The sequence below is a fragment of the Pteropus alecto genome, unplaced genomic scaffold, assembly GCF_000325575.1.
Source record: "Pteropus alecto unplaced genomic scaffold, ASM32557v1 scaffold5, whole genome shotgun sequence".
In the NCBI taxonomy this organism is placed as follows: Eukaryota; Metazoa; Chordata; class Mammalia; order Chiroptera; family Pteropodidae; genus Pteropus; species Pteropus alecto.
Window position 1 is genome coordinate 32443249 of NW_006441953.1, and position 10313 is coordinate 32453561.

Here is a 10313-nt window from a genome sequence, read left to right on the forward strand (position 1 = left end):
CGCTGCTCCGTCTAATCCTGCAGGTCCGTCTTGCCCGGTCCTTGCAGACACGTGGTGGTCAGATATTCAGGGTCCCCAGACCTCCGGGTGCTGGGCAGCTCTCTCTCCTCTGGGACCCTGTCCTGGGGATGCCAGCTGCCTCAGTTTTCCTGGACTCTCAGCTCTGTCTCTTCAACCAGGGAGTTTGCTGGGTTCTACCGGGCACCCTAGTCTGTGCCATCACCTGGAGATCCCCTCAAGACAGCGACCAGGGTGGTCGGAGTTGTCACCCTGTTCGTTTCTCTCCTCTCGGGATCGCTTGTTGCCCGATGTCGAGTGTCTTGAGGACCAGTGTCTTAATTTCTCCCGTTGTTGTTTGAGGGAGTACATTTTGTTTCTGTTCTTCCATCTTGGCTGGAACCAGAAGTCCCAGTGAATGTTTATCAGGCAGACTTTGTGCTGGGCACAGTTCTAGGCACTGGGGACCCATCCGTGAATAAAAAAGACCCTGGCCTCGCCCTTGGCAGTTGACGTCCCAGTGGGCCAGGCAGGGTAGGAGAGAGTCCAAGCACCGCCACCCAAAGGCCACACAACTTCGGGGGAGTCGTGCTGCCTTGCTGAGCTCAGATTCTGGATCTTTTTTTTTTTTAATGTCACGCCCCCCCCACACTCCCTTTTGGTAGCCATCAGTTGATTCTCTGTATCTAGGGGTCTGTTTCAGTAATGTTTACTCATTTTATTTTATTTTTTTTAGATTCCACACATTAAATGAGATCATCTGGTATTTGTTTTTCTCTTTCTGACCTATTTCACTCAGCATGATACCCTCTAGGTCTGGCTGTGGTGCCGCACATGCCAAGAGCTCATTCTTTTTCATGGCTGAGTAATATTCCATCGCATGTATGTGCCTCATCTTTTTATCCAGTCATCTATCGATGGACATCTAATTGCTTCTATATCTTGGCTATTGTAAGTAATGCTACAGTGAACAGGGGGTGTATGTATCTTTTCGAATCAGCGTTTTGCATTTCTAGACCCTTGGCTCTTACTAAAACCTGACATTTACCGAGCACTAACTGTTGTCATTGCCATTATTTGTTCATTACTTCATTGAATCATGAGAAAGGGACCTTCCCACCCAGAAAACCTTTTTAAAAGGACTCATGATGGAGCCACTGGGTGTCGGCTGAATGTGATTTTTGTGTCGTGGAGGCTTAATGTGTTCTGCGCGGTGCAGAATTTCCTTCAGAATTTAGAGTATTGATTTTTGCATCAGAAGGTCCTGCTTCCCGCTCGTGGTGATTTTTCATATCTGCTTCCTAAGGAAAATGAAACTCAAGCCTCAGAGGCAGAAGGAGGGGGGACGCTGAGATTTAAGGCTGCCGAGGGTGAGAGTCAGTCAGTGCAATCTCTCTGGAAAGCGAGCTGCAGATGGTAATCAGAGCCAGTAAATGGAGTTTAAACCCTTGACCTTGTCATGCCACCGGCACTGAGGGGGTGCTAAGGAATCAGCCCCAGATTCAGTGCCGTGCCCCACGACGGTGGCCGCAGCGTGATTTGCGGTGGTGAAGTGAGCAGCATCGTAAAACATCCCGGGGAAGAGGACCGCACGATGCCGGCCTGTCCTGTGGCTATCCGTCATGAGCTGGATTCGTGATGCCGTAACATGTCCCCACAGCAGCTGACAGACAGCAGGACACAAAGCCGTATGTCTGTGCACAGGAGGACGTCAGCTCTGAAGACAGGAGGACACGGATCAGGAGGAAACATGTCCAACCTGCAGCCCGCCCCTCAAGGACGTTCTCTCTGCTCCTGGGCTTCCCCCACGGTCCCGTTTCCCTACCGCGAAATGTGCATCAATTTTATCCTTAACGAATTAAAGGGAAAAAAACCAAGCTTTCAACGTTCCTGTATTTCTACAGAACGAATGGTAGATGTGTGAAGAACAGGACCGTCTCGAAGGAGAGAATAGAACGTAATTTAAGATGCGATAAAAGTGAGCTTGTTACCCCTGTACACACAAAGCGTTCGAAACGGCTTGTTATCCTTTGCGTTTTGAACGTGAGGAAAAAAAGTAAAACAATTTTTAAGAGCCTTTAAAACAAAAGTTACCACTATTGAGGTTTGCCGTGAGCCAGGGCAGAGCCAAGCATCTTCATGCTCACGTGGTCCTCCCGGCCTCCAGGAATCATGGTCTCCCTTTTATAGCCACCCAGGATCAGAGAAAGTAAGCGGCCTGCCCCAGGCTGCACAGCGCGAGGGGCAGGGTCACCCGGGGAGGAAGCCAGCTGCTGGCTCATATACATACAGGTTGCTGCGATTGATCAGCTGTTTCCAGAGGGGTCGGGAGGGGAGGGGAGGGGACACACCTGGATGAAGGGTCCCTCCGAGAGGCTGGTTTTATGTCCTGTCCTTCACTCCTGTCACTCCAACAGCAGACAGAGTCTGCCTGTGCTGTCAACACACTCAGGACGGCACAGGCTGACAACGGCCATGAAAGCAGCACAGTGAGTGGCGGTGGAAATGAACTTGCCGTGTGTCCATCGGCCTCGCTGTTCCATTTCTCCAGCTCTGCCCCTAGAAAGCCGTGCACAGGTGTTCCAGGAGGGGGCCGGTCATGGCAGCCGAGGCTGCAGGGAGCGTGGTGCAGGGTGGCAGGGAGGCTCAGGCGCATGGCCCGGCCACTACGAGGGTAAAGCGAGAAGCTCCCCGTGTGGCCCGGTGAGCGGGGAGGCGCAGAGCTATGTGCTCTGCGGCCGGTGCTCCAGGTGAATGTATGTCGCCTAGTGAGCGTGGGGAGCAGGGCATGAGGGAGGAGGCGGCAGGAGTTTCGCTCTCTACTAGGTCCTTCTGGAATGTTGTAGCCACTGTGCGGCGCACACAGACGTGCTCCTGTGTCACACAGACGTGCTCCTGTGTCACAGCCATCAGCCGCGTTACTGTGGTGCGTGTCTCCTTCCGTTTCAGGACACCGTGTTAAACATCATTAACCAGATCATGGACGTGTGCATCCCTCAGGACCGCGCCTCCAGGGACTTCTGCGTCAAGTTCCCCGAGGAGATCCGGCACGACAATCTGGCCGGCCAGCTGTGGTTTGGTGCCGAGGTAGCGGCTGCCGCCGGGCTCCAGGGTCATGGCGTTGGCATTGTCCAGCCGTTTCTCTGTGAGCCTTGGTCAGCCCTGGAGCATGGCCCTAATTGGGGTGTCTGGAGAGCTCCTGTGGCTGGGCAGGGAGGCGACAGGAGGCACATGACCTGGGGCTCTGTCGGCCCTCCCCTCCTGCCGGCCCCTGGGGCCCAAGTCACAGTGAGAGCATCCGTCATCTCTGCCATGGCTGCTCTGGACTTAAGAGAAACCCAGGGGAGCAGGGCCCGTGTCCTTGAAATGCCTGCCCCGGAGCGAGCGGAGTAGACTTTGAGGCGGGGGTTTCCCAGGAGAGAGGACTTGGGGGGGCGAGTCTTAGGGATGATGGCCACACCCCAGCCTGGCCGCAGCCCTTCAGCCCTCCTGTCCCATGCCCGCCTGGCTTTGGGGACCACAGTCCCCTCCTGAGGACCGGGCCATTCTAGGTGTGGGCTGACTTGAGCTCCCACTGTCTGCAGGCTGCAGGGGGACGTGCACCCACGGGAAAGAGCCGGGAGTGGGAGGTGGGGGGCCCCTGAAGCCTGGACGGCCTGAGACAGGCAGGCCTGTCTGTTGGGCTCCTTGGGCCTGGGCGTGAGGCGGTGACTCCGGAGAGCTGGCCGCCGTTGAGCCGCGTCCTCTGCCCACAGTGCCTGGCCGCCGGCTCCACCATCATGAACCGGGAGCTGGAGAGCATGGCCATGCGCCCGCTGGCCAAGGAGCTGACCCGCAGCCTGGAGGACGTGCGGGGCGCCCTCCGCGACCAGGCGCTGCGGGACCTCAACAGCTACACGGAGAAGATGAGGGAGGCGCTGAGGCACTTCGACGTCCTGTTTGCAGAGTTTGAGCTGAGGTGACCCGAGGGCCCCGCACAGTGCTGCGGGTGTGGGCAGCCACCGCCTCGGCTCGGTGGGAGGGCGCGTGCCAGCCCCGTGGGCCCCTCCTGATAACTCCGGCTACAAATCCTGCAGAGGGAGGGGCTGCAGCCGCTTCACACCTGTTTGTAGGTGTCGGTAAGCCCTGGAGACAGGCAGAGGTGACCCAGGGATAAAGGGGACCCCAGGCGTCCACCCTCCCCACCGCCACCCCCCACACAGCCCAGGGGTAAAGCCCCTTGGGGGTCCTGCAGTAAAGGTCATCGTGGTGCCAACTCGAGCCCCCGTCCGCTGCTGCCTCCCACCGTCTGACCTCCTGTCTCTGCTTTTGAGCTCAAGCCTGCGTCTGCCCCATTGCTGGTCCCCAGCTGCCCTCTTCACCCCACCTGATCACCCATTCACCCCACAAACACGACACTGGCTCTGTGTGCTCGGGTCTGGGACGCAGCACGAGCAAGGAGAGAGTGGCCGCTGCGCTGGGGCCTTGGTACACCCAGCTCCCCAGGATGAGGGCAGGGCCCCCCCAGGTCAGGGGAGTGTGTGTGGATGGCACGGCACCCCTGTCCCACCCCACTGCCACCCACTGCCACCACTGGGCTCGGGGCGTGCACCCTCCCTGTGCTCGTCCACCCCTTCGCCATGCCTGTCCCCCCATGTGGCCCAGGGAGCTGCTGCTGCTCCTTCAGAAGGCAGGGCCTGCCCCTGTCTGCTCAGTCACTGCCCAACCCGGGGGCGGCCCACGGGAAGGGGGTTGGGGGGCCTGTGCTGGGGGCCAGGCACGCTGCAGGCGTCCACAGACACGGGTGAGAAAGAGCAGGGTCAGTCCATGTCCACGGGGGTCCCAGCTAATAAAAGTTGTCCATCTCATGACCCGTTGGCCCCCAGGAGGAAACGGAGTGGATGTTAAAGGCCGCGGTCCTCTCTGGGGTGAGGGAAACTTGAGCTTTGTCTTCCATCTTGCCCAGACCTCCCAAATGAGCTTTCGATACGAGAAAAGGCTAGTTAGTGATTTAGAAGGAAAGAAAAATGTCCCCTCTGGGGAGAGGTTGGACAGACTGTCGCTTTTACGTCCACTCAGCAAATGTCCTGTGCGCCCCAAGTCCCACCTGGTGCAGCTCCCCCAGCCACTGATACACCTGGCCAGCCCCGGGGGTATGTTCACCGCCTGTGTGTGCATTCATTCATTCATTCATTCATTCGTTTGTTCGCTTGCTCACTGGTTAGGGCTGGCACCCAGGCAGGGGACAGTCAGGGCTGCGCTCATTTACGTCCACTCAGCAAATGTCCTGTGCGCCCCAAGTCCCACCTGGTGCAGCTCCCCCAGCCACTGATACACCTGGCCAGCCCCGGGGGTATGTTCACCGCCTGTGTGTGCATTCATTCATTCATTCATTCATTCGTTTGTTCGCTTGCTCACTGGTAAGGGCTGGCACCCAGGCAGGGGACAGTCAGGGCTGAGGGTGGCAGGGCTAGGGGACCGAGGAGGCACTGGGCTGGCTCTGGCTCGGGAGGAGTGCCGAGTGGCCTGGGTGGTCATCCAGGTAGCCGTGGGTGGCTGAGGTTGCTGATGCCACACTGTGGCGGGGGACCTCACTGGTCCCACCGGAGAGCCCCTGGTCCAGGAGGTGCTTGGGACCCGAGGGCACCCCTCACCCCCTCACGTCTTTGCAGCTATGTCTCTGCCATGGTGCCGGTGAAGTCCCCCAGGGAGTACTACGTGCAGCAGGAGGTCATCGTGCTGTTCTGCGAGACCGTGGAGAGGTGAAGGGCTGCTGCCCGCAGGGCCCCAGGGAGGGAGGCGGAGCCTCCTCCCCCCACCCTGTCCTTCTTCCCCTGGGGCGGGGCCTGACTCAGCCCCACATCCTTTGCTCTGGCCCCAGAGGGCACATCCTGCAGGAGAAAGTCACAGTTCTGTGGTAGAGGAGAGGGTGCCAGAGGAGCTGGACCTGCCCACTCCCTGCTCCCCACCTCCACGGGCCAGGCCGGGGCCCTTGCTGGGCGGCCAGTCTGCTGAACAAGGCCTGGGGCGGGCAAGGCATCAGGCTTCTCATGTGCCTGGTGCAGTAATTTGAAGTCAGAGTTTCTGAATGGACTTCGGGACTAAGATTTAACCTGGAACGTCCTTGGTATTTGACCAGTGCTCTGGTATTAGGTACACTTCGAAATTGCCTAATATCACATAACATAAGCCTGTTACTTTTTAAAGACAGATTATTCACTGTTTATATATTGAGAGATATTTCAAATCACCAAAAAAATAAGAAGACTGAAAATATCTTCTACTTGGAAGCGTCCTGCCAGCAGCGCCTGCTCTTGGGGTGCAGAGAAAGCCCTTTACCATGCCCTGAGGGGCACCCGGGAGGGCAGTCGCAGCTCTCAAGGGCACCCGGCCGTTGTGGTGGGGTGTCTGTTCCCCGTTTACTCCTGCCACTTGCAGAGTTTCGGTTTCCTGGGTACGCAGGCCCACGCTTGGATCAGCCTCTTATTTTGTATGTTGGTGGCCGTCCTCCCAGCCCCCTCCCACGCATACCACACATCCCACCCCACAGCTGGGATCTGGCAGGTGGGGGGTGGAGGTCCGCGCAGGCCGCCTCTGCCCGCATGCCTGAGGGCTGAGCGCACATGTCTCCCCGAGTGCCCGCTGAGCAGGGCGCAGGCAGGGTTGAGCCGCACCTTCCCTGCGGGTGTGACCCTGGAGGGGGGTCAGGCCTCGCCCTTTCCTTCGTAGGCCACGCCTCCACGTCGCAGGCCCCGCCCCTCACTCTTGCAGTCCCCCCTCACCCTCCCTCAAAGCCCCGCCCCTCTCCCTGGCAGGCCCCGCCCCCTCACGCTCTCCTCCGCAGGGCCCTGGACCTCGGGTACCTGACTCAGGACATGATAGACGACTACGAGCCGGCCCTCATGTTCACCATCCCCAGGCTGGCCATCGTGTGGTGAGTGTCCCTCCTGCCTGGGACCGTACTTTTGCAGAAACCTGGCAGGACTGTCAAGTCTGGTGGTGCCAGGCCCCTCTGGGTGTTGATAAATGGTACCTGGCCAGTCCTGCTGTTGTCCCTCAGCAGATGGGAGCCAAAGGTTCTCTTGGTGAGGGAGGGACCCCAAGGGGGATGCCCTACCCTGAAAAGTACTGTACACCTGACACTCGAGGCCAGACAGGGGAGGGGAGCAGTCACGAATACTCGCAGCCCAGGGAGGAGAACCCCGCTGACCGTGCGGGGCCTCGCGGCCGCCCTCTGGAGCAGTGACCACCACGGGCCGCGGAGGAGGTTTTGCAGAATCGGGGTGCGGTGCTCCTGGTTTGCAGGAGCAGGTGCTGGGCTTGCCTGGATCACGTCGCAGGCTGGCAGGGAGTGAGGGTGATCAGGCGGAGGGCCAGGTGGGTGCCCCGTGTCTGGCGAGAGCAAGGACGTGCAGGCTTAGGCCTTGGGGGTCTCGTGGCTCAAAATGTCAGGGCGGCAGTTAGGCCTTAAAGACACCGAGACAGGAAGCACTCGGTCCCTCACTGAGAGGCTCAGAGCCGAGGTCAGAGCCCAGGTGTCCTGGGCGTGGCCCACTGCTGTCCAGCCACACCCTGACTCCCAAACAGACCGCCCTCCCCTCCTGCCAGGTGAGGGGGCGTGGAACATGCAGTCGCAGGGATTGGGGGGAGCAGTGTGTGGGCCACGGGGAGCTCGGCAGAAAGGCCTGTGGGACTTGCAGCTGGGGAGGGCCCGGGGGGCAGCTGGCATGCAGGTGTGGAGCTGGGCAGGGAGCAGGGGACAGAGGTTGGCTGGTGATGAGGACATTGGAGAGACGGCCTTGGCGTGTGGGGTGGGCATGGAGACAAGGGCTGGGCTGGCACAGGCCATGGAGAGGCCCCAGGGGACCCCCCTGAGGGTGAAGAAGTGGGGTGCAGTGGCTGGGGGCAGGGTGGGGCCAGCTTCCGGGCCAGAGGTGCCTCCGTCCACCGCAGGGAGCCACACAGGTTGTGTGCTGTGCACAGGAGGGGCCACCCCACCCGAGGCCAGATCAGGACTGTCTGGGCCCTGAGACCAGAGGGTGAAATGCGGGTTGAGCCGCGGTGCCCTGGGCGGGATGTGGACTCGAATGCGGGGAAGAGACTGGGTGGTGCAGACCTGGGACCACGTGGTAGGCGGGGCTGCGGTCCCCAGGGTTTGCAAGCTGCCCGACCCTGGCCCTCCGGACAAATGAGGTCCAGCCCCTCCAGCCACACCCGCAGCCGTCCCTGGACCTGGTCCTCGGCCACCTTCCTGGAGGTCTCGGGGTGGTCTTTGGGCGACGCCTAGCCCCAGGGGTTTCCAGAACCCCACAGCCCTGCTCCTGGCCTCGTTCCTGTCATCTTTCCCTCCCTCCTAAGTTTAGGGAGCGAGGAAAGCAGGAGCGGGCTCTGTCCCCCTGGGGGCGGCGACCATTTTCGGGGGCCTTGCTAGCATTTGCTAATTTCCCTTCGCCTGAAGGTAGAGGGCTAAGCTCTTCAGTGGACAGTGCGGGTGGTCTGGGGCAGAGCGGCCCGGCACACGGAGCCACCCTCAAAGCCACCCTCGGAGCCACCCTCGGAGCCACCCTCGGAGCCACCCTCGGAGGGGGCCACGCAGTTTGTCACATTGTTTTCTTCCCAGGCAAAGGATTCTCTAAGGCCAGAGTCATTCTGATGAGGACTTTTGCTGCTTTGTTTGAAAAACAACAGTGAAGCTCTTTGAGTCAGGGCCACAGGGAACAGGGGTCTGAGCCTTCCCTGTGAGAGCAGGACATCGTCCCCCACCTCCCGTCCAGGCGTGGCCCTGGACACATGTCTTCTAGATCCCCTGGTGTGTGCTAGGCTCAGCGGCTCAGCCAGAGCTGGGGGTGTCGCCATGCTGGTGGCTCTGGGCGGCTCTCCCCGGGGCCTCCTTGCAGTACACAGGTACGGTGTGGGCGGGCTGGCCCTGCTGGCTCTGAGCAGCCCGGTGGCGCTGTGGCCTCTGCTGCCTGACCCGCCCCCCGTCCACTGCAGCTCCCTGTAAATGCTCATCAAGCCACAGCGTGGGCCAGGCAGCTCTGGACCTCGGGGACAGGAGGGACTCACACCGTCTCGGGGGGACCCGTTCTCAGCTTCACGGGCACGTGACTCGCTCAGGCAGCACAGCGGTCTGAAATGAGAGCCGGGCGCCAAGCGAGCGGCCCGCGGCGCTTCTGGGCGTTCGCCGAGTCCGTGCGCGGGTTTGTTCCGCTCTTCGTCACCCTGTCTGTCACCGTCGCCACCGACCGGCCCGAGCACTGGTGGCTGAGGACAATGGCCTTGGCCCTTTCTGCTGTCGCTGAGCTGGAGTCCCGGGGCCACTTCTCCCTGAGAAGTACCACTGTGCCGTTGGCTGAGCTCACGGGTCCCCTCCTGGCACCTGAACACTTGCTCCCTCTCTGTCCCCTCTGTCCGAGCCAGCAGCCCGAGGAGGCCCGTCCTGGGAGGGAAGGCGGGACTCCCGTGGGCAGGGCCTTTGTCCCTGGGGTCCCCTAAGGCTCAGGAGGGAGGACCTGGAGTGAAGCTGGGGGACCCCGAGGACATGAGGGAGGCTCTGAGTCGCAGCAAAGGGAGGCCGGGTTTCGAGGTTGAGTGAAGGGAGAGCAGGTGTCACTGGGTCTCTGGGAGGTGGCAGCAGGATCCCGGGGTGGGCGCCGTGTGACAGCTGAGGAGGCTCCGCCTGAGAAGCACGCTGGCCCCCCCAGAAGCAGGTCCAGTCTCGGAGTGGCTCATCCTCACAGAGGGGCAGCGAGAGCCACCTCCTCTGGGACGCTGACCAAGTCCCTACAGCACCCACCGCCGGGCCCTGCCCACGGCTGTCTCTGTTGTCCCTCACTGTCCACAGCCGCCATGTGGGCTGGGCAGGCAGAGGGCGCTGCTGCCCAGAGCGGGCCCGGCACGCGCTCCTTGTACGCGCCCTGCGAGCACGTATTGGTGCTCACCGTGGACCTGGCCCCGTGTCAGTCCGCAGGGACTGCAGTGCCCGTGAGGGACGTGCACAGGTGGCCAGACAAACAGTTGCTGCGGAGGGTTCTGGATGCTGGGGTCGGGGGCGGTGCTCGGGGCAGGGACCGTCTGGGGCGGACAAGGGCAAGCATGAAGGACAGGCTCTCGGGGTCCTGGAGCATGCAGAGGGCCGAGGCAGCGTCTGGGGCTGGAGCAAGAATGGGGTGATTCACAGACACCTGTGTGGACGAAAAGACCCCACAGTGGACGTTCCTGAAACTGCACCCCTGCAGGATCCCGTCTTTGAGATATGGGTGTCCTGGGACCCCCAGGTGGCACCCAGGGAGCTCTCAGAGCAGAGGCGGAGGAGCTGGGGCACTTGTTTCTGCTGC

At 60.8% G+C, this 10313-nt stretch overlaps 1 protein-coding gene across 1 annotated transcript in view; it reads left to right on the forward strand.

Moving 5' to 3' along the window:
* Window positions 1-2946: 2946 nt before the first annotated feature.
* Window positions 2947-10313, forward strand: part of ZFYVE28 (zinc finger FYVE-type containing 28) — a 14416-nt gene continuing 7049 nt past the window's right edge. Inside the window, 4 exon segments of the mRNA XM_025051793.1 lie at window positions 2947-3084; window positions 3753-3955; window positions 5649-5738; window positions 6821-6910. Coding sequence (XP_024907561.1) covers window positions 2977-3084; window positions 3753-3955; window positions 5649-5738; window positions 6821-6910 — 491 coding nt within the window. The 5' untranslated portion in view covers window positions 2947-2976.